Genomic DNA, 24,580 nt, shown 5'->3' with positions numbered 1-24,580 from the left:
ATGTATTTGTAATTTTAAATGGTTAGTCTGCATATCCACAGAAGCCAGATCAAATTAGATTCATAGTGAATCTCCTCCGGACCACATCATATGTGTCCATGAAATTCTGCTACAAGAGAATTAGGATTGCAAAATTATATAAGAATATAAAAGTAGAAAAAGAAAAGATTTAAGCTCAGCAATACTACTTTTGGCTCCCTTATGCATATAATTCAAGATACATTTTTAAATACTTGGTCCTATAAATATTGCAATTACAGAATAAACATGGTTTAGTCAGCAGTCAATATTTTGACTTCTCTTAAGTTGGTGGCCTTAAGTCTTTATTTAGGGCATTATTTAGACTCATGAAATAGAGTCTAAGCAACTGAGTACTTCAGAAATGTTACCTAAATTACCACAACATTCACGAGATAAGAGAGTGGTTCCCTTGTTTATTGAAAATAACACTGAGAATTAAAGGGCAGGAAGCCCACCCTAAGATGATTAGGCCTGATTTTTCAGCTAAAGTAGCTTCATATGGCATGTGTTTAAAGTATTGTTTTCCCTGTCTTCTTTAAAATTGCCAAAACTTTCATGCAATGGTCACTGAGTTTACAGAAAAGTGTCTAGTCTAGACTGCTCTATTCCAGTTTAGTTCAGCCCTAAACTGAATTTATGCACGAGAACAGCAGCCACAGGGAAATCTTAACTTTACTTCAGGACCTGAAGTAATACAAATCGGGCTGAATGAGAGGAATGACTTCATGTGGGTGTGGGGAGAACCAACTAATTGAAGATGGTTTCTTGAAAACTTTAAGTTATGTGAAAGCTGGGTCATATTGGAACAAGTTTTCTTAAGAGCAACAGATCACATCACATAATCAAAACCATTCCTTGCATTTTTTTTATTTTTTTGTTTTCAGTCTGTAGGTAAAATTTCAAGCCACATTGGTAAAGTTTCAATAATTTTGTGATACGGGAAACAGGACAACCTTAACAGCAAGTGGGTCTACACTGAATGACAGAATGTATAAATTAAGAGTAGATGTCAGTATAACCACAGAAGGATAAACAACTCTAACATACATGTTACAAAATTCAGAGGATTCACTGGACTGATAAAACTGCAAAAATTACACTATACCAATTAAAAGCTTGAAGGCTTGGACTAAAACAGTAGTGTTTTTCTTAACCTTCTCTGACTGTCAAACAGTTAAATGTATGAATGTCTACATTTCGTCTTTTAGCTTTCTAGATAAATTCAGAGAAGGCATGAACATTTGCTTATCTAATTCTCCATCCCTCACTTATTTGGATCCAACCATATGAAATTGCTCTGCGGCTTACTTAAGTCCTCCAAACCTAAGTCATTGTCCTCACCCGCTGCAAACTCCATAGTAGATCCATACCTGCATAAGCGATAAGAAATGGTTCACTGCAATACCCCTATGATCTGGCAACCAGCCATCATTCATGATATCAGTGCGTTCCTGCTCTGCTTCTTCCCTTCGGTTATCACAGATATCCCAAAGAAGATCTCTTAGGTCCTGAAACACAAAATCAAATATGAGAAATAACTATGAAAGAAAACTTAAATACCTTTTTCATATTTAATATTTTTTTTGACTGTGCAAAAGGCATCTTCCCATTTGGGGCTTTTTCTTTATTGTTATAAATGTGAAAGACTGATCAATGAGTCATGTGCTTACAGAAAGGTGACAGAAAGTAGCTTTACAAATGTGCCAGAGGGAATAATACAAAGGTATGAGATGAATGTGTAGGCTGTTTTGCTTTCCTCAGGCAGAGATCTATCTAAGCTAGACAAAGATACAAGAATACCAATAGCTAAGCTCTCAACTGCACCAACAATTTCCCACTTGAATTGTTTTCTAACTAATACACTTACATGAAGAACACAGAAAGGGGAAAAAATATTAGAAAAACTCTGAGTATGTCAGAGTTTCAGTATTCTTCCAATTAATTTGGATAACTTCATGCAATTTTTTCTTCAACGTTCTTCATAACTAAGGGCTCTTCAACCAGTAAACTAGATCTAATAGCAGCAGTATGTAGCTTACTGACAGCACTGAAGATCTATTAAGCATACAACATGCACACAAGCATCCTGTTCCCCACTGCCATCTCTGCATGGAAATTGTGTGACAGACTTCTGTGTAATAAAAAAGAGCAGGAAGACAAAAGTGTTAAATGGATCAGCTTCTTTGTAATAAGACAGTGAAAAAAAAAAAAAAAAGAAAAAACAGATGAATGTGTCCTTTCCTATCTGGAACAAGACAAGTAGTGCAGCCTAACCCATAGTGACTGACTATGTCGGGTGATAGCAATGGAGTAAGACAGAAATTGGAGAAATTACTGAAAGACAGCATAACAGAGAATGGGCTGCTCAAGCATATTTCATAAACAGTGATTCTGAAGCTGGAACATGATCCCAAAGCCTTGGATGTCGTTTAGGCTGTAGGCCTTTAAGGAATTTTTCACACACCACAAAATGGGGTGGATTTTTGTATTTTCCAGCTGATACCAGAGAAATTTGTTTTTCAGGATTCACAGCTGGCAGCTTCTAATTCAGACGACATAAGAAGGACATGGAACTGTTGGAACAAGTCCAGAGGAGGGCCACAAGGATGATCAGGGGATTGGAGCAACTCCCATATGAAGACAGGCTGAGAAAGTTGGGACTGTTCTGTCTGGAGAAGAGAAGGCTGCGTGGAGACCTCAGAGCAGCCTTTCAGGCTGCCTGTAAGGATGCTGGGGAGGGACCCTTCATTAGGGACTGTAGTGATAGGACAAGGGGTAATGGGTTAAAACTGAAATGGGGCAAGTTTCAATTGGATATAAGGAAGAAGTTCTTTACTGTGAGGGTGGTGAGGCACTGGAATGGGTTGCCCAAGGAAGTTGTGAATACTTCATTCCTGGCAGTGTTCAAGGCCAGGTTGGACAGAGCCTTGAGTGACATGGTTTAGTGTGAGGTGTCCCCGCCCATGGCAGGGGGATTGGAACTAGATGATCTTAAGGTCCTTTTCACCCCTAACTAGTCTATGATTCTATGATTCTATATACAATGAAATAATATTTTAACTTTTGCCAGTTACTTACAGTAACTCTTTGGTGTAGTTCTGCTTTTGCTTGCTCATCTTCTCGCAGGTCATCAGCAACTGAATTAAAATCTGATTGCCACACAGATACAAACTCCTGCTTAATATCAGGATGCTTCAAATAATCTTGGAATTTTTTTCTGTAAATTATGGTAAAAATGATTTTGGAGTTAAAAGATGTATGCTCAAGGGAAATACTAATATTACTGTAATTAGCTACTATTTCTACTTACCTAACATCTGCTAAGTAATAAATCACCGAATGCTGTTCATCCCTTAGGCATCTAAGTATACTTTTGATGGTATTCATATACGTATTTTCTACCATTTCCCAGTAAGGTACTAAAAAACCAGGTATCTCCTGTGAATTTAAAAAAAACCATAAGAATTAATCAATATATTTCTTGGTAACCTATTTAACTGTAACATTAACAAATATAAGAAGATTATCTCATGAAATCATCTTACAGTTTTTCTTTGCCGTGTATTTCTTGTGATTTGCAACTGTTTACAACTGATTATAGACACTGTACCAACATATAGTTTTATCCATGGATTTATTTGGGAAGAAGTGGCAGTACTCAAAATAAATGAGAAATTCCAGCAGAATATTCCAATATCTGTGGTTTTTGGAAATGCTCAAAAACTAAGTGAAGATCCTAAGTGAGCACTTGAGTATCAAAATTTGATGCTACACAACTGCTAAAGCTGGTAAAAACCTATGCCAACTGTCTATAGTGTTCCAAAAGTGAACTTTGACTGTCATGAAATACAAAATAAAGCCCATGGCTAGAGGAAATGCAACATATGTTAGATTGTTGCAGTCATGAAAGCAAAACTGGTAAATATTAAGAAATGAGTTACAGAACAAAATACAAAGCAACATTAAGCAGCCTTTAAATCTGCATCTCAAATACTTCATGCAGTCCCAGATCCCCATCTCAAAAAAATTACAGTGGAACAGACAGAAGGGCAAAAATCATGACTGAACATATGAACTGCCCACACGAGGTGAATTAAACAGATTATGACTGTATTGAAGAAGCAAAGAAACACCGAATTAAACAAGCACGTAATAGGTGTCTGTCGCATCTTGCATACCTTCAGAGGGTGATACAGAATTATTATTCATTGTATGTCATGATTCAAGAAAACAGAATCATCAAATGACCCAGGCAAACAGCAGGTTTAAGGTGGAGAGACAAACATTTTTTTTCCAGAATGAACATAATTATACAAGCTGTATCATGGAAACCAAAATGTAAATTGCTTCAAAAAAAAGCAACTAGACATAATCATAGAAGAATACTCTTCTGAGAGCTACTAAACACAAAGATGCAAATTTAAAAGTATCTCAGGAAATTCCTAAATTTCAGATCACTGGAAACTAGGAAGATGTCCTGAGGGAAAACATATTAGAAAAAGTATCCTAGGAGAAAGATCAGTGCACACTTTCCCCATTCTTACATTCTTTCTGAGAGATTCACAACTGGCCCCTGTTAGAGACAGGAAACTGACCTAGTAACACTATGTTAGTATTTAATAGTATTAAAAAGTAACATTAATTTGGCATCCATGTGCTATTGTTCATCATTGTGATGAATTTAGACAAAAAAAATCAACATTTTAAAGTGTGTTTCCTTATTTCATATATTTTAGTAGCAACCATTATTTGTATTTTTAAATATTTATAATAGAGTACTAGTGTACCTTTCATTGAAAAATATTGAAGAGAAGAATACAGACAAATGATTCAGGTAGAATATGCATAAAATCCTGAGAAAAATACATACTTTAATATCTAAGACATTCAAACATGAATTAATGTACCTTGGGAAGTGGTTCATCTACATAAATCCATTCATCTGATCCTGGTTCAATTGGTGGTGGTTCCACAAGAATAGGAGGAAGCAGGTCTTCCTGTGTATGTGTATCCGTATTACTTACATCAACTGGTGAAATCTTCTTTTCTGGTGATATTTCTTTAGCACATCCTTGTTATATGAACATACAATTAGTACCTTCAAATGTATTTTAAGTATCAGTAAACAGAATTAGACATCTATGCTAGTGACAAGTTCAAAATAATGGAAGAGATTGATTATTTCATTACTTAGGTGTTGTTCATCAAGAAAGATAAAAATCAAATCAGTGATGCCAAAGTTATAAAATCACTTTCCATTTAAGCTTATACTTTGCAGGACTGATACTTTTCTAAAACCATCACTGTCAGGAAAACAGGAAGATAATGAATTATTATATATGTATATAAATAACAAATTCTTTACCAGGTAAACCAAAGCCAGTGGTGTTGATACCAATTCTGAGATTCATTGTAACTGTTACAATTTCAAGGACTACCTGCTTAAAGATGGCTGTAAACACAGCTTCTGTGCTAGACTTGGGAAACGGTGAATCAACAAAACCAAACACTGAACAAGTAACAGATAGAATAGAATCATAAAATCATAGAATCATAGAATAGTTAGGGTTGGAAAGGACCTTAAGATCATCGAGTTCCAACCCCCTGCCATGGGCAGGGACACCTCGCTCTAAACCATATTACCCAAGGCCTCATCCAACCTGGCCTTGAACACTGCCAGGGATGAAGCATTCACAACCTCCCTGGACAACCTATTCAGTGCCTCACCACCCTCACAGGAAAGAATTTCCTCCTTATATCCAATCTAGACTTCCCCTCTTTAAGTTTTAACCCATTACCCTTTGTCCTACCACTACAGTCCCTAATGAGGAGTTCATCCCCAGCATCCCTATATGCCCCCTTCAGATACTGGAAGGCTGCTATGAGGTCTCCACGCAGCCTTCTCTTCTCCAGGCTGAACAGCGCCAACTTTCTCAGCCTATCTTCATACAGGAGGTGCTCCAGACCCTGATCATCCTCATGGTGTCCTCCTTGTTCCAACAGATCCATGTCCTTTTCATGTTGAGGACACCAGAACTGCACACAATATTCCAAGTGAGGTCTCACGAGAGCAGAATAGGGGGCAGAATAGGGTTGCCCAAGGATGTTGTGAATGCTCCATCCCTGGTGGTGTTCAAGGCCACGTTGGACAGAGCCTTGGGTGGCATGGTTTAGTGTGAGGTGTCCCTGCCCATGGCAGGGGGGGTTGGAACTAGATGATCTTAAGGTCCTTTCCAACCCTAACTGTTCTATGATCCTATGATTCTATAATGACAAGGTAGTCATTATCATCTTTCTTACAACATTATGCTACCCCATATGTTGAAGACGCTAGCTGTAATATTTACAGAAGAAAGGACTGAATTCAGTAATCCTTTACTTCATTAAATTTAAATAAATAAAATTGACACTTTTTTCTCTCAAACTACCTTTACAATTAGGCAAAATAGGTCCATATCCTCTGAAAATGTAAAATCACAACAGAGAATTTCAGTTTTCTGGCCTGACAGTTATCACTGACTCATGCATCCCCAAATTCTTTCAAAGCCAGTAAAATATATGTTTCCATATAGTTACAGGTTAGTACTAGTTTTAATTATAAAGAAAAAAGTCTTGTAAAAAGTAAGAAAAGGATAACTTACTTCTATTCTGTTTATTGAAAATTTCTTCTATTATAATTTCCTTCACAGTTTCACACACAAGCTTTTCTTCTGTCTCTGCATTGATTTTCACTAGAATATTGTGATGGACTGAAAACCATTTCTCTAATTTTGGCCAGGTATCTAGAAAGCCTGAAATTCTACAAAAATGTATTAATGTATAAAATTAAAATCTAACTAATGGAAAGAAAATATTTTACTAAAACAATAAACAAAAGAAAAAGCAGACCGTCTATTTTAACACTAAACCAAGTCCAGGCAATAGTTTTGCAAAATAACACTCCATCCACATCAGCCCATTCATTTTCAACAAAGGAAAAAAAAGAAGAGCAGTTACATGATGCATGACAGATGTCAGATACATATATGCATGGATACATATATATATGTACACGTATACATACAGTTCATGCAATATATATTTGAAAAAAACCCCTCTCCTTTGAAGAATACCCTGGAAAAACAAAACACCTGAATTCTTATCTTCTAGGATTATTTATATTGTGCTAAAAATGAGTGTACTCTTTAGGCCTCATATTAGAGAAATTCCTAAGCAAATTCTTAACATTACGCACGCCAGTACTATTGTGGATCACATATGAGATTTCAATTAATTACATGCCTAAACATTTGGCTGAAGCAACTTCTTTGTACTTTGTATAACACACCTGTGTAGCACCTTATCTCTGCTGAAGTCAATCTTCTCTGGGCTTACAGCATCTGGATTTTGATTTCTGTTCTCCTGTTCAGTCTGAGATAGCTTTGATTTATCTGCTGCGTAGAAAACAGCACATATGAGCATATATTGAAAGACGTAATTATGCAGGTACTTACTTGCACCAAGTAAGGTAATTATCAAAATAAAAAATTTGGTGTTCCGTGATCCTAGATTTCTTCATGCAAAAACTAGGTACCAAACTTCCTAAAAGAAAGGAAAAGTTGGAGAAAATGATAGAAACATAAAATTAAGCGTGAAAGGACCTGAAGACAGCATCTTGCCTCTTCCTCTGTTTAAATGCATATCCAATCATAGACTCATAGAACGGTTAGGGTTGGAAAAGACATTAAGATCATCTAACATTTCCAGATATATTCTTTCAGTCATAGAAATTTCCAGTTGTAGAGGGGGAGCATTCCTGCAGGTGGACTACTTCAGGCATACCTACTATAACAGTTAGAAGGTATTTTGCTAGTCTAATCTGAATCATCCTTGAAGTAACTACTCCTGTTCACATCAATGGGTAGTTATTTCACTGCATTGGAAGATAAGGTATTCTCTCTCTAAGTCTTTCCAAAATTTAAAAAAAGCCTTTCATTGATTAGAAATAAGCCCTTTTTCATAGATTTCTGTGGGTTTTTTAAATTTCTCTTTTCACTCTTTCTATAACCACATCACGTTTTATGTAATCAGTTCTGTTTGGATATCTGAGATTATATCACTTATTATCACATTTTCAAAGTGTTTTGGCAACACAAGGTCTAACAAGAATTTCAGATGTCCATACATTCGTCTTCACTGCATTGTTAGTAAAAGCTAACAATGATTTTACCTCAACCTCACTCTTACCTGTTGATAAAAGCTAAAGGTAATGGTGCTTTAATTCAAGCTATGTGCCACATAAGCCCTGGAGTGAAAGTAGTGGAGAGGAATCTCCTCATAATTTGGACAATTCATGAAAATAACCTCTGTTTTGCAAGGTGAGTAAGCACAATTAAAAATGTGTGGTCTCAAAGTGAAACATCACTCAAAAAGCTTTTGATGTTTTTGCTTTTGCAGTCAAAATTGCCAGCTTCCAGTTGCTCACTGACTAACTGAAGACAATGCAAAGGCAGTAACAGCGAACTAGCGTTGGCACATCTGTTTATCATTTTCTTCATCCCTTTCCAAATGCGTCTCCTGGAAAAAAAATACTTACAAATGGAGAAGAAAGCTGTCAAGAAAGCTAAACAATTTCTGATTTCATAATTTTTAGAGAAAAAGACAAATACTGTTATAATTGAGTATTTTAATTAAAATATGCAGTTTGCTGTTATGTTGCAAAGTACTTACAGTTTAGATATTTCAGTACTATAAACATCTTTACTTTCCTTTTACAACCACGAAAATCTGCTTGTCATTTTATCTTGGTAAAGGTAGTTGGAAACTTACACTTCAAGTTAGCCACACGTTCCAGTATCACAGTGTCTGAAGTATCCAGTAACACAGAAATATCAAATGCAGGTGAGGTAGCAGGAGGCTTGTTAGGGGCTCTGGGATCTATAACAAGTGAGAACTTTACAGAGTTTGCATCTTCTGCTTCTGGATCAATGCCGGTGTAGGCTTTTTCAAATAGCTTTGCTTGATTAATTGTCATCGGAAAACCATCCAAAATCCAGCCCTTCTCTGGTGGTATTTGTCTAAAAATAAATGAAGTTTCAGTTTTATACAATGAATTGATAGCATAATAATAACAGGAAGAGCTTGCCCTAGCAGTCTCATTCTGAATTCAGTATATTAAATATCCTGTTGAATAGAGAATATGACACATATCATTAAATCCTGAACTGTAGAGCAATGGATTTTAGATCTGAAAAATAACATTAGGCCTAACTAAAAGTGAAAAAAGCTTTCAAAACCACTCTCTATACAGACTATGATTAGAGGTGTAATTACATTATTTTGTACTACACAGTACATTTGTACTGAAGTAGCAAACAGAAAAAATCTGTTTCATGATTTTAAAATATACTAATGGGAGTAATATAACTGAAATGATATTCATGTGGGAACTTAAGTGCTAACTGCACATCTAGGTAGTTGAGACAATTTTCTGCCAAACAAGAGCAGATAAAGATAACTAACATATCTGCTAAAGTATGAATGTTCGGATGTCTGCAAAATTTAAGGCCAGACTCTACTGCTAGCATTCTACTACTAGCATAAAACAAACACTAACCACTAATTAGCCCCACTTTCAAATTAGAAGACTTCAGCATTCAAAAAATACCTTAAAAAAGAGAAATATCTGAATCTAGAATACAAGCTGGATAACTACGTTCTAAATAACTGAGGAAAATAAGCTGTACAGTTTCATACTTAATGGCCTCCAATAGGATGTCAATTAGTAATTCATCAGGAATACTTTCTCCTTTCTTCAACAATTTCTGTGATGCAGCGCCAAGCTGGGCACGTACAGATAGCTGTGGAAGAGTGCAGCACAAGATTAATCTGCTCAGAATGTTCACAACAGTCACTATTAAAAAGAGTATAGTTCTACTTTACAGATCACATACTATTTATTTAAATTAATTGCATTACTAGTTTATATTAAATATTTGTTACAGTCTCTTAAGTATAAGTAGTTTCAAATGATGTAAAAAAGACCTAGTTTAAGTGCAACCTCCAAATGATTTCCATCATTACACTCATGAAAATGCCAGGCAGAAACAAGGTTGAGAAACAAAGAATATAAAGGCCAAGAAACAACATGTTAGGTGTTCTGGTTCTTGGCTTATTCTGATTTTCATATACCATAATTCCACTGATGGTTTCATACAGCAGCATTAATTCCACAGGGATTCCTTTCTATCTCAGCTTCTGAAGTGTTTTCCAATAGGAAATAAAGTCAAAGATACCATTGTAGAATTCAGTATTTTTCAACATAAAGAAAAGAAACCTTGTCACGGGATGAATGATCTATTGGCTTGGCAGCAGCAAGATCAGAAACACATTTTTACTAACTCAGAAATGGCATAATACCATATCTTACATAAATACAAGCTTTAACAAGAAGATATAGAACTTTAACAGTACATACAAGTCTAAACAATGTACAAAGGAATAATTCTTCATAATAAACTCTTTTCATATTTCAAATAGGAAATAACTGCAGTGAGGTCAACAAATCAATTCAGAATGATAAAAGGATGTTGCCATTTCAGTAATTTAGCCACTTTAATGCATCTTTAGAAAGTATAAGCTAAAATTACATTACAAACCTTTGATAGGTCATCTTGACTGTCATCTGGTTTAATTTCTTGCCAAGATGGATCCTTTCTGACAGGAAAATTGCCTGAAATATGTACATTGTAAAGTTTGACAACTCTATTAATGTAATATTTATTACTATAAATGATTAAAGTATATGCTTCATTATTGTTCTTTGAAAAATATCAATACAGAAGGTATATGTAATTGCTAGAATCACAGGATCATTGATTAATTCTGGTTGAAAGCAACTTCTGGAAGTCACCTAGTTTGAGTTCAACTTTCTGCAGAATGTGGCATCAGTTATGAGATCAGACCAGGCTGCTCAATAGTTTGGGATCTTGAACACCTCCAAGGATGGAGACTACACTAGCTCTCCAGGCAATTTGTTACAATGCTGGATAGTTCTCATGAGGGAAAAGCCTTTTCTTATGCCCAGTCAGGAGGGCAACAAGATAGGATTTTATGGGTACCTCCACAGCAAAAGGAAGTCTAGGGAAAACGTGTGCCTGTTGAGCCATGCAAAAGACTGAGTTCTCCCAAGCTCCTGAGACAAACAGAGAAGCCTGCAGCAAGAAAGATTTACCCTTGGTAGAGGAGGATCAGCTTAAGGAACATTTACATAAACTGGAAATACACAAGTCCATCGGATCTGATGACATATACCCACACATGCTGAGGGCTGATGTCATTGCTATGCCACTCTTAATAATCTGTGCAAGGTCATGGTAACTGGGGCTGATTCCTAGGACGAGAAGAGTGTAGCTGCCATCCTCTCTTCAAAGCAAGAAGGGGGCATTGGAAATGTAGAAGCCAGTCAGCACCATCTCAGTCCCTAGGAACTGATAAGCATGGAAATTATTTCCAAATACTGTAAAGACAAGTGGATGACTGGGAGTTGTCAGCATGGCTTTAGGAAGGGGAAATCATGCCTGACAACCTGACAGTGTTCTACAGTGAGGTGACAGGCTCAGTGGTTGATGAGAAGATGTTTACATTTACTTTTGACACTGTCTTCCTTCACATCCTCATAGACATACTGATGAAATATGGACAATGTAAGTGGACAGTGAGATGGACTCAAAACTGGCTGAACTGCTAGACTCCAGGGGTTGTGATCAGCAATGTGAATCGCAGCTGACAGTGATCAGTGGTATGTGATACACTGGTGTAGCCCAAGTGTGGATTGTGAGATCAATATCGTTTATCATCTTCATTACCGACCTGCACAACTGAGACACAGTGGACCCTCAGCAAACTGGAGGGAGCAGTTAATATACCAGAGTCTGTGCTGCCCTTCAGAGGGCCCTTGATGGGCTGGAGAAAAGGGCTGACAGAAATTTCATGAAGTTCATCAAAGAGAAATGCAAAGTCCTGCCTCTGGTGAGGAATCTCCCCTGCCTTCAGTACCAGTTGGTTGTCAAGTGTCTTGAAATCAGTTTTGTAGAGAAGGGCCTGGAGGCCTTGGAGGAGACCAAGCTGACCAGGAACCAGCAATATGCCCTTGCAGCAAAGAAGGTGAACAGCATCAGACTGAGGCTCATGCTGATCAGTGTCTCTGGACCTCACAGTGAGTCTGACAGCAGTGAATATCCTCAATCTGTTTCTGAACGTTGGCACTTCCTGCTTTGCTACTGTCCTTGTCACCTAGCTCACTTTCTTTCATGGAGCAGCCTGTATTTGCTACTCCCAGACACTAGGAATGTGTGGAAACAGGAAATTCATAACAGAAACTACTGTGAAAACTCAGAATTCATGCATATTACCTCAAAGGTACAAGAGAAAGGGGAACTGTCATTTAAATCTAGTAAGATAACATGTAACTATGCATATATAAGTAAAATATATACTCACCTTCAGTTCCATTGATAGATATTTCTGTTTCAAGATTCTTTAATACATCCAGTGGTGGCAAGTTCTTCTTGACGTTTATCAGTTATGAAACAAAACGGATTAGAAAGGAAACTACATATTACAGGAAAAACAAGCCTGTTAATTCAAGCTGACTCTCGAAATCTTGTAAGTCAAAACTTAGAGTTAAGTTTGAAATTTAGCAAAAAAAAAATTTAAACATACTTTCTTCCTTACATACTTCATGCTCATCTCATTGTAGGAGCCAAAACCAAAATTAACAAAATTGCTTACCTCATTTTCTTCCCCAGAACTCTCTGCCTCTTGTGGAATCATATTTTCCTCACTTTTCATTTCATTTTTAAGAAAAGCTTGGATGGCCTCTTGAACCAAAATATCAACAGATAGTACCTGAATATTGCAAACTAATATACAAAAAAAGAGGGATTTTAAGGCAAATAAAGACTAAAATTTAGATAATAAAGAATTATAGGAATAAGAAACAAAAAACAAATAAACAGAACAAACCCACTCTACCTTTTTCAATAAACTTTACACAGGTAGTTTTTCCACTAAAAGGTTTTCCCAAAATACATCCCTTGATAGGAAATGGAGGAAATGCAGGTGAAGAAATGGGTTTTGGAGGACAGAAAATCTCCTTTAGTCTGTGAAGCACATGACCCAACATGTTATTATTAAGAGGAGGTCTGTTTTCAAAGTTCTCTTCATCTGGGCACCATTCCCCTGTCATATTCTGTGTAAATGACAAATTATCAAATAATTTGTTAATATTCCTTGTCTTTCATCTTTCTAGATATATGTATTTATACACAAACTGGATACATACAATAACCAAATCTGAATACTACCAAGTAGTAAAATATTTTTTAGAAAAGACCCCTGTTAAAAGCTTTAATTATGTCATAATCATTAGGCATTCATTGATATTCACTAGTACAGAGAATGAATCAATAGCAGAGTTTTGGAATAGAAGGTCAGTATCTTAATATTCAGCACTCTAAAAATGAGCAACATTGTTGTCCAGTATTACACATCTTTGAAAATTTGTATGGACAAGGACTTCAAATATATGTATTTGCCTAACACATAAAATAGAGAGAAAACAGGCAAATAACAACAACAAAAAAACACACACACACCCCCCAAAAGAAAACAAAACGAACAAACAAAAAAACCCAAACCTCAACCAACTGACCAAAAACTAACAGTCAACAATTCAAACCAAACAAGCCACCATATAATTCAAACAATTTTGAGGTAAGGAAATATTGATTAGAAACTTCCCGTTCAACTACTCTTGGACCAATATAAATTTATCAGTACTACGAGTTACCAGCATACAGCTTAATGAGGTTTTGCTAGTAAAAATACTCTTACTGACAATCTCATTGGAAGAAAGATGAGATTGGAAGGGTGTAGTCAAAAGAAGTGAACACAGAATTGTACTTTTTGCTATTAGTCACTCTAATATATACTCTACCACTACTGGATCTTATAGCTTTAGGAAAGTTCTGATGTCCAGCTTCTGTTACATAAAGCTAAAGGAGAACATTTTAGTATTCAGGGTAGTTCTAGTGCTGTATTAATTATTGTTTGGTTGCAGGATACTAAAAAACTGTTTGAAAGATACATGGACTAATAATATTCCCAAATAGATTCTGGCTTGCCACCTCATTTAGGGTGCACAATAAAGGGTTGTTACACAAATATTTCAGCAAGAGAAACTCCAAGTAGGAAAAATAATGGAGAAAAAAAGAATTTCACAGGCTGAACTCAGAAAGTCTGTGGAATCTTTACCCTTGGAAATACTTGAAAGCTGACCAGACAAGGTTTTGAGCAACTTTATTTGACTCAGAAGTTGGCCCTGCTTTGCGCAAAGAGGTGATACTAGATGACCTCCACATCCCTATAACTCAACAATTATATCATTCTAAAATTAAATATTTAATCACCATTAACAGAAGCAAACAGTTTCAAAGTTCTGCTGAAATATAATGTTTTGAATCCATGTTCCAGGTAGAATATGCAACCTTTTCCCGAACTTACTTGCATGAATGATACATTTTCACAGCACACATTCTACTACCAGAACTTGATCAGTGTCAATTTTGAATATATGTGCATTAAATAGAATAACACAATGTAACTTATTATCACTCTAAATTAAAGTATCTCTTATTTCTAATCAGTAAAACCAAATAAAAAAAAAATAATCTTGAGTTGCACAATATCCCTCTCTAACCAATCTCAGAAAACATCCTTCTTAATATGTAACTGAAAAAACATGCTTAAAAACCCCAAATCCTTGTCCTATTTGAACCATTCTTCCTTAAAAAATAAGTAGATGGATCTGTTGTTTTAAACTCTAGGAGGAAAATTTAAACGGGCTCCGCATTTAACGTACTCACCTTTCAGATTTCTTGCCCTTTTAAGCAGAAGATTGCTAGACTACCTTTCTTGAGCTAAACTAGCTTACCTGTCAGAAACACATTTTCAGGTATCCAGGTGGAAGTTGAGTAACTCCTCGTCAACACTCTTGATTGAAACCGGAATTCATTTCTTATTTTGAGCAGTGCCTACTGTTACATTTATTTTGGGTGATTCCATTAACTTATGAAGTGATTAGCCAAAACTGATGATGTAGTTTTCCAAATATTTTCAATCTAATGTGGAATGTGCAATGGACTGATACCACTGTATCTTGTTCTTGTATTTCATTAAATGTATCTGACACTTTTAGTCAGTATTCGTAATGTAAATTAATGTTCCTGAGAGATGCAGAATTGCCTTTGCTGAGCTTTTTTTCTCCAGGTTTAAGGAAATCAGCATAAACTGCCAGAATACCCTGCCAACATACTTTTATCTAGAATCAGTTAAAGGTAGGTATAAGTAATCTACTTAAGTTTTTAGAAGACACAAATACGAGTTGGTGCCAAAAATTTTACAAGTCATACGATACCAGCTCTTGAGGAATATTGATTCAGAAAGGCATAAGACTAACAACAACTGGGAAAAAACTAATTATGTGGATGTACAATTGAAACAGACTGGTACTGAAAAAGAGACTTTAAATGTGTCATTAAATGTTCGTGATCTCCAGTGCTTTACATCTAAAGAAGGCTATTATGGTGTAATATAAACAACAGTATGATGGAAAAACTCCCCACTTTCCTGCCTGTCTGTCCCATATGTCCTCCCTTTTGGTCTTACATGTATGCATTTTTCACCTAAAGAAAGTAATCGTGAAATCTATTATGAGTTGATAAAGTCTGACCAAAGACTGAGGGAGCTGGGTCTCTATAGTTTGGAGGAGACTGAGGGGTGACCTTATTAGTGTATATAAATATATAAAGGGGGAGTGTCACGAGGATGGAGCCAGGCTCTTCTCAGTGGCAAACAATGAAAGGACAAGGGGTAATGGATACAAATTGGAGCACAAGAGGTTCCACTTAAACCTGAGAAGAAACTTCTTCTCAGTGAGGGTGACGGAACACTGGAACAGGCTGCCCAGGGAGGTTGTGGAATCTCCTTCTTTGGAGACATTCAAGACCCGCCTGGACACGTTCCTGTGTAACCTTATCTAGGTGTTCCTGCTCCGGCAGGGGGATTGGACTAGATGATCTTTTGAGGTCCCTTCCAATCTCTAACCTACTGTGATACTGTGAAATAGACGCCAGAATAGCAGATAATAAGCTATAATAGCAGACAATCAGAAAACTGTATATTAAGATTGATACCAAAGTAAATCGAGCTGTCAGACATTCATCACAGCAACTTGTAACAAACATTTATACTCACTTCAAAAGAAAACGTACCAATTGGTTCAGGATGTGGATAAAAGCACATAAATATTGTAGTTAGAAGTTCCCAAAAAGTCAGACATGGGTTATTTGCCATAGTTTGGCCATATTCTAGTTAAACAGATTACTTGAAAAAAATGAGTATGTAGCAGGATTTTCTCCCCCCCCGTACCATTAACATAATTCAGAAAAAAATTGTACAATACATTTAAACAGGAAAACATTAATAGTTCATCTGTAACTTGTGAAGTTATATTAAAGTATTGTAAAGCTGAAGTTTTAAGGCTCCCCAAAAATAGTTACTTGTATTCTAATGGAAGGTTAAGAAAAATGCCAATGACTTTCAATAATTTTCAGTAATGCTACCATTTTAAGATAGATGTTTATATCAAACTAATAAATCTTATTAGAAGGCTTCCACTCAAAATTGCTGAAATTAAGGCTATCAAGTTTATATATTGGTCCTACGAGCTCAAGAGGGAAAAACAATCAATGTTATATACAAGAATGAAATCGCAACAGTGTTTTAAAATTGTACCAGTAATGAAATCGTAACAGTGTTTTAAAATTGTACCAGTTCTTCACTGCTATTAACATAAAATATAGCCATATATTTCACATAGAACCTCAGGCAATGAAAAGAAAATGCATGTCAAAATCTGGTATTTGAAACTTGTAAAAGAACAAAATGAAACATCACAACAAAATATTTATGATTATAAAAAATCAAAGTGTATTGTCTTCCATTATATCTTATCAGTTTGATGTACCTTGTATTCACTAAAATCTTTTTCATCTAAAAGATTCAATTTATTCAGATGCAAAAGTTGTTCTGGGTGTGGTTCACTCGGCATAGGTTGAATTGAGGCTTGTTTATATATCAGTTTTCCTTTAAAAAAAAGTTCCTTCCAATCAAGCATCAGCTTTAATGGAATTCTGCTGCAGAAGAAATAAAATTAAAGAAAGAAAAAGAATGAATTCCAAAACAAATATTAAAGGGGTTAGATATTTGAGAATAGTGAACCCAAATTTACAAGAATCACAATGACAAAACATGCATATGCTAAAGTAGATATCCTTTGTAATGATTTCTATAATTATTACAGCTTTACATAAGTTGTTGGTTACCTACATGACAGCTATAGGCACTTGAAGGCTTCAATATTTCACAAATGTGTCATTACACAGTATTTAGCTGCCAGAGCTGTGTAATAACAGTTTTGCTATAGCTATTTTTCCCTACTCCAAAATATTTTTTGCTTTGGTGGGATAAAGCTTCCTCTCACCAAAAAAACAATAGATAATTTTTTTTTCTGGAAGCTAAAATTAATTCAACATTACAAAAGTAAGCTGAATTTTTCTTTTAGAAAGGGAAAATGTTTGTATCAAACAAGACAAACTACATATGGTAGCAAGCTAAATGTAAACTTAAATTAAACATATAGTCAAAATTAAAGTTTCTATTACTTGTTAGGATTACATCAATCTATTTCAAGTACCTCTACATATTGTGCACCACTCAGTACAAGCAAATGTGACACTAGCTTATACTGAAACCATGACTGTGTCAGACAAGGAAAGAATCAAATCATCACTAAACTGTGTTTAGGATGACTATTTTATCACAAACTCACTGGGCCTAAACTTATATAATTTCCATAAAACATTATCATATATATCTCACATTGTTACAGCTTTATTATTTTTATATACAATTCGGTTAAAAGACAAGGATGATTTTGGCATACCTGCTAATACTATAAGCCTTACCCCACAGTCTAATCACTGAATACTGATGAAAGAACAAGAGCAACAAGGCCCCACTCTCTGGTTTTCAAAACACTTCTACAGCACAAGCACTTGGACACCACCGCCTTTTTAGGACCTTTTCAGAATCTGTGCTATTAGGGCATATCAGAAGAGGGAATCATAGCATGTAGAACTCTGAAGCCTAACAGCTATGCTGTTATTTTTTGTCTCACAGCTACTATACTCACTTGTTTGTCAGAAGACGATACTTTCCTACTTGTGTTGACAAATCAATGATTTGGTTGACCACTTCCCAACATATAGAATAATGCTTTTTATAACGTGCCTGAGCTCTTTCAGCAGCAATTTTCTCATGATGTTCTCTTTCTTTGATAATTTGTTCTTCATAATCGATTTTTTCTTGTTTTGCAAGAGCCTAGAATTTTTTTTTAAAGAGTAAATTTGAGACTACAAACTAAATTTTTTCGCAATGAAAAGATTAAGAACACAATTAGTGCTTAAGGGGCTGGGAAAAATGAAATGATGCTGTCTATTCTTCCTATGCATATGCACTGGTAAAGGCTTACTTCCACTGAAACGCACAATGGAATACTCACTGAGAACACATGACAAGCAATTTAGCTTAAAAGATTCTGATCTGCAAATAATTTGGTATTATTGATGCTGATCAATCTTTGAGACAGATTTATGGTATTGGTAGAAAATTATCAATAGTTCCTGTGACAGTGTGTTCCTTTATGCCAAAAGCATACTTAAGAAAGTTGTTGTTATAAACACCTGCAGCCACTGGTAATTTAGGATGCCAGCTGTGTTGGAGAATTTGGAGCTGTTAATTGTTTTTTGGCGGAGCAAACCTTTAAAACAAAACTGCAGGAACAAACCTGGTGATTTCTACCATCACATTGCCTACTATGAGTGTAGCACTTTGCAGTTTGCCACAGTTTATGAGTCCTTTTAATTTATTAATCAACACCGAGTTGAGTTTCCAAGGTAGAAATTAGCAGTTATGTGTGAAAGTCCTCCAGCACAGTTCTCTGGACTGTGAACTGGCTGAAGGAGAGAAGCCAGAGAGTTGTAGTCTATGGGGCGGAGTCTAGTTGGAGGCCTGTATCTAGTGGAGTGCCTCAAGGGTCGGTACTGGGACCAGTATTATTTAATATATTTATCAATGATTTAGATGAGAGAATTGAGTGTACTATCAGCAAGTTTGCTGATGACACTAAGCTGGGAGGGGTGGCCGACACGCCAGAAGGCTGTGCTGCCATCCAGCGAGACCTGGACAGGCTGGAGAGTTGGGTGGGGAATAACTTGATGAAATATAACAGGGAAAAGTGTAGAGTCCTGCATCTGGGCAGGAACAACCCCAGGTTCCAGTATAGATTGGGGAATGACCTGTTAGAGAGCAGTGTAGGGGAGAGGGACCTGGGGGTCCTGGTGGACGACAGGGTGACCATGAGCCAACACTGTGCCCTTGTGGCCAAGAAGGCCAATGGCATCCTGGGTTGTATTAGAAGGGGGGTGGTTAGTAGGTCGAGAGAGGTCCTCCTTCCCCTCTACTCAGCCCTGGTGAGACCTCATCTGGAATACTGTGTCCAGTTCTGGGCTCCTCAGTTTAAGAAGGACAGGGACCTGCTGGAGAGAGTCCAGCGCAGGGCAACTAAGATGATTAAGGGAGTGGAGCATCTCCCTTATGAGGAAAGACTGAGGGAGCTGGGTCTCTATAGTTTGGAGGAGACTGAGGGGTGACCTTATTAGTGTATATAAATATATAAAGGGGGAGTGTCACGAGGATGGAGCCAGGCTCTTCTCAGTGGCAAACAATGATAGGACAAGGGGCAATGGGTACAAACTGGAACACAAGAGGTTCCACTTAAACTTGAGAAGAAACTTCTTCTCAGTGAGGGTGACGGAACACTGGAACAGGCTGCCCAGAGAGGTTGTGGAGTCTCCTTCTCTGGAGACATTCAAAACCCGCCTGGACATGTTCCTGTGTAACCTTATCTAGGTGTTCCTGCTCCGGCAGGGGGATTGGACTAGATGATCTTTTGAGGTCCCTTCCAATCTCTAACATACTGTGATACTGTGATACTGTGATTTCTCATAAAACAGATTACATCTACAGAAAATGAAAAACATGATTCTTTGAAAATGGTCTTATGTCACTGTCTTGTCGTTTTGTAACTGCAAGACCGTACCTTTGTAACTTAGCATACACAGATGTTTTCCTACAAAGTTAAAATTAGCTTGGAAGATCAAAATTAGACTTTAAGTTTTCCAGCTTTATCCCTTAATTAACTCAGCTGTAACTCTGAACCTATATAAAAGAATATATTCCTGTCCCTAAAAAAGTCCTAAATTCTAACAGTTGACAATACAAATCCCATTTTATAAAAGGAAAGCTCTGTAACAGCCCTGCAGCAATTCAGGAAGTAAATAATCTTTTACCTCTTCTCTGTCAAGAGCTTCCTGGAATTCTTTCAGTCGTCTTTCTTTATACTCTTTTTCCCTAAAAATTCTGTTTTGCCTTAACACCTCTTTTTCATGTCGAACATGCATGAGTTGAACAGCAATCCTCCGCTCCTGCTGAGTTTGTCTCAATAGTCTGTAAATTAGTTGTTCCTCCCGGTAAGCCTTCTAAAATATAAAAAATAATAGTCTTAAGCACAGCTTACAAAATATTTCCTAGACAACTCATCAGTTGCTCATAGAAAATATGGAGTAATATAACAGCATTTACCTTCTCGTTTCATACATAAATCCAAAACAACATATCTAAGTGATATATTTGTAAACTATGTGAGAATTGTATAACTATGGAAGTGAATTCTATTCACTGAGATAGTAAAAATACATTTATTCAGATTTGCTTCGGTACCTAAAGACACGCCCTTTCCTCAAATCAATTAACTCATCCTTGCTCTTTGCCAGTCCCTGTTGTACTCTGCTGGATCCTTGATCAGTCTATTCTTCTATGAAATTTTCCCTGCTTTCTTGGGATTTGGGTAATTATGTCCTCCATTTTCCTCCATTCAGAAAAGTGGGATATTAGGAAGCATTCAGAGCAGAGGAAAACACAAGACTTCCTGGTAACAGTTTCAGTGTTCTCATTGGGACATGAATAGAATCCTCTATTTGGTACTATAAGAAAATCATTCTGAACCATTGCCTGAAGCATAGTCAGTATGCACAGACACTTTGAAGGCTGTGGACTGTGACTTCTCACAGTACTTGTCAAAACATAATACTATCTTCTCACTACTACACTTCTTTAAACTGTTCTTGCTATCTAAACTGATGCTTCACCTAATCTAATGCTTTGCCTCATTATTTTCAGTCCAGAACTCCTTCTGACTTCTAAGCTTGCCTTTCAAGCTCCATTGCCAATATCACTCCTACAGCAGTATTTTAGAGGAAATTTTTGATTCACAGCACACTTATTTCAGATGTAGTAAAAATGCTATGATATGTATTAAAATTTAAGGACCTAAATTGGAAACTGATCTGAAGATTTCAAACTCATTTTCTTAAGAACAGAAGAACAGGTAAAGCCAGTTAGTAATACTATGAAAGCCAAACCAAAGTAAAGTATCATTTCTGTTTTCTTTTAATCTGGTTTATTTTCCATTAGCTGTCTGTGACAGAGAAGGCAGAACACATTACATAAATTCACCTGTAAATGAAAAATCAAACTAAATTACATATTATTATACTACTTATGAAAGAGCTCCACAAAGAGATCTAGATCTGTGCTACTCATGCAGCTGGGACATCTGCAATATATTTCTAATACAAAGCTGTGCAACATGGCTATTTTAATAATAATAACTACAATAATAATAACTACAACTTTCTAATTAATTTAGTTCTTTAATGTTGATGTTAGCGAGAAGCCAATATTTTTCAAACAAAACTCTTTCCATTTTTTTAAGTTCTTTTCCCTTTATAATTGCTGGAAATAAACTACACTCTAATTAAATACTGGTGACTTGAAAAGCCTAAGCTTTGCATTCCCCTTTCAAAACACTAAATCTCAGGACACTGCATGATATTTTTAATGGCAAAGATGCAGTCCCATAGTGCTTTAACTGCATGCAGTGAATTTTGTGAACTAAATCCCATTTAGGAAGTTTTTTGCTTTGTACTCTATTTGTAGTGCTTGTACACTACTTTTCTATGCGTACAATTACCATCATGCATTCAACTGAAACAGAAAACAATGTAATAGTAAGAACCTTGTATGTACTTTATATTTGCATATTCGTCCTATGTGTCATTTGGTATAGCTAATGTGATAAAATTTTCCAGTAGCACTGTCTACTGAAGAGTTTCGTCCAATTTGACTCACAAAGTCAATGCAATAAAAGCAGACATGATGCCCTTCCCTGCCTCAGTTTTATGTACTGTTTCTTTGGGCTTAGTATTTCATGAAGATAGAAGATAAGAGAATGTATAGACTTTGCTTCCCATTACGAATAAATCACCTTCATTGTTTTCTTTAGCTGCAACTGCTTATCCTCAGCCATGGATTGGCAATGCAGTAAGTGCTCCACCAGAGGAAAATGGATCTTCAAATCTTAATTCACAAGGAACTGATGTACTCACCCTAACACAGTGATCATTGGACATACCCAAACAAATAACTGTATGGTGCAAATAGTTGGCTTAGTAAGAAACCAAAGCACCTCCTCTACTAGAATGTGCTCTTTATAAAAGCAACAGTTCCTTTAGACCACTTCAGAACAGCCAAAAGAGATCTTTTCCTTGTTAACTAACAGTGGAGAACGTCAGTATTCTATACAATCAAACATCTTGACATTCTGAGTAGGTTTAAAAAGAGGTAGTCAGAAATTTCTGATGAACAAGAACAAGAGCTACACTGTGGACATATTAGGATTCAGAATACCAAACTCAGTTTCAAAAAGGGTGCTTATTGAAGCATTGGCAGCTATCTTTCATACATATAGTAATGGACAAAGTACTAGAACCTAAGGCTGAAAATTTTTGAAACTCCTGGAGATACTAGGACACAAAATAAAAATTGTAGTACAAATTTTTTGACCTAACGTTTTGATGTAACATGTAAATATCAACTTTTTTACAGAGGATTGTGAAGTGCCTGGAGAAATCATAATACTGTAAATGGGACATATTCATAATCATTTGAAAAATTACTACTGAGAAATATGATGCACACTTTTTTTTTTTTTAGTTTACCTACTCATGACAACAGTGTCATCCAGTGGCCAAACATTTATGCATTTACGTTTCTTGTCGTTCATACATAATTACTACATCAGGTTTTTCTATTTTTCTGTTTCCTTGTTTAATTTACATTCAAATGAAACGATTTTTTCCTATGATGTAGTCATAAAGTTTATGACCAAAAATTATAGTTTAGCATATATAAATCTATTTGGTTGACAAGCGATAACCTAGTAACAATTCCTTTCCCCTCCCGTTTTCATCTTCTCGATTTATTGTTGACAGCAACTTCTTATGACAACTTTTTAAATTCAGAGAGGTAAAATCTGAGAGCATTAAATAAAATGAGCACTTAGAACAAATATTTTGTTTAAATGCCAGGGATCTAAGACCCAACTGGGACAAAGCCATGTTACTGTCAAACACTTTCAACTCCTGCCTACGAAAATCTGACTGGCATCCCCCTGTGCTACACATAGAGGAGTGCCATGTGATTGTAAAGTATTTTTTCTCACAGGCTCCAACTTGTAGTGTGCCAAGCCTCAAGAACTTGAAAAAGATTCTTTTAGTAGAGGTTTACATGTATGGACACGAAACACATTAAATCACTCTGAAGGGACAAAACTTGTTTGACTCTAAATGATCTTGTGCGTGTGTTCATGTTTTATGCAGTATAGATCACAGTCTGACCCTAATGTCTTGAAGAAAGCTACATTTCAGTCTGAAAATGCTTTCTGGTTAGATATCTAATGTAGGGAGAAAGTAATTTTCACTATTTAGTATATTTATTTATTAAAGAAAATATCTGTTTGCTTCACACTTTTCCTAAGTCAAACAACATCTTAATTTCTGAAGCCTCAGAGTTCAAACAGACACCTCTTCCTCTGCTAATTTAAAACCAAATTACCACTAAAAAATCTGGTCATACTACAGGTCCAGTCAACTGCTCACTTGTCTTTCCATCTTATTTCTGCAATCTGTGACTTCTATTGTTCCTCTATGAATGATGACTTTTCTTCCTGGGAAGTTAGGAAGACTTCATTAGGGACTGTAGTGACAGGACAAGAGGTAACAGGTTAAAACTCAAACAGGGGAAGTTTAGATTGGATACAAGGAGGAAATTTTTCACTGTAAGGGTGGTGAGGCACTGGAATGGGTTGCCCAGCGAGGTTGTGAATGCTCCATCCCCGGCAGTGTTCAAGGTCAGGTTGGATGAAGCCTTGGGTGGCATGGTTTAGTGTGAGGAGGCATCCCTGCCCATGGCAGGGGGTTTGGAACTAGATGATCTT

At 36.3% G+C, this 24,580-nt stretch overlaps 1 protein-coding gene across 16 annotated transcripts in view; it reads right to left on the bottom strand.

Moving 5' to 3' along the window:
• Positions 1 to 24,580, bottom strand: part of SPEF2 (sperm flagellar 2) — an 88,676-nt gene that overhangs the window by 47,989 nt on the left and 16,107 nt on the right. For 13 of the 16 annotated variants that reach the window (XR_009726218.1, XR_009726217.1, XR_009726216.1 and 10 more), the window contains exons 8-22: positions 20,535 to 20,723; positions 18,317 to 18,504; positions 17,090 to 17,258; positions 13,036 to 13,252; positions 12,793 to 12,923; positions 12,502 to 12,568; positions 10,659 to 10,732; positions 9,757 to 9,860; positions 8,830 to 9,077; positions 7,349 to 7,454; positions 6,663 to 6,820; positions 4,929 to 5,092; positions 3,332 to 3,459; positions 3,100 to 3,238; positions 1,392 to 1,529 (exon numbers count right to left, since the gene is read on the bottom strand). Coding sequence is in view for 12 of the 16 variants with exons in the window: in XM_061357953.1 (XP_061213937.1) it covers positions 1,392 to 1,529; positions 3,100 to 3,238; positions 3,332 to 3,459; positions 4,929 to 5,092; positions 6,663 to 6,820; positions 7,349 to 7,454; positions 8,830 to 9,077; positions 9,757 to 9,860; positions 10,659 to 10,732; positions 12,502 to 12,568; positions 12,793 to 12,923; positions 13,036 to 13,252; positions 17,090 to 17,258; positions 18,317 to 18,504; positions 20,535 to 20,723 (2,220 nt within the window). In the remaining 4 variants the exon portion in view is untranslated. The remainder of the gene's footprint in view (positions 1 to 1,391; positions 1,530 to 3,099; positions 3,239 to 3,331; positions 3,460 to 4,928; positions 5,093 to 6,662; positions 6,821 to 7,348; positions 7,455 to 8,829; positions 9,078 to 9,756; positions 9,861 to 10,658; positions 10,733 to 12,501; positions 12,569 to 12,792; positions 12,924 to 13,035; positions 13,253 to 17,089; positions 17,259 to 18,316; positions 18,505 to 20,534; positions 20,724 to 24,580) is intronic. The other 3 variants (XM_061357951.1, XM_061357948.1, XM_061357949.1) reach the window with 3 other exon arrangements.

Source organism: Neopsephotus bourkii, unplaced genomic scaffold, assembly GCF_033783945.1.
Source record: "Neopsephotus bourkii isolate Nb327-2 ecotype Australia unplaced genomic scaffold, CSIRO-AGI_Nbou_v1 NB_933, whole genome shotgun sequence".
NCBI lineage: Eukaryota > Metazoa > Chordata > Aves > Psittaciformes > Psittacidae > Neopsephotus > Neopsephotus bourkii.
This window is presented reverse-complemented; position numbering and strand designations above follow the sequence as displayed.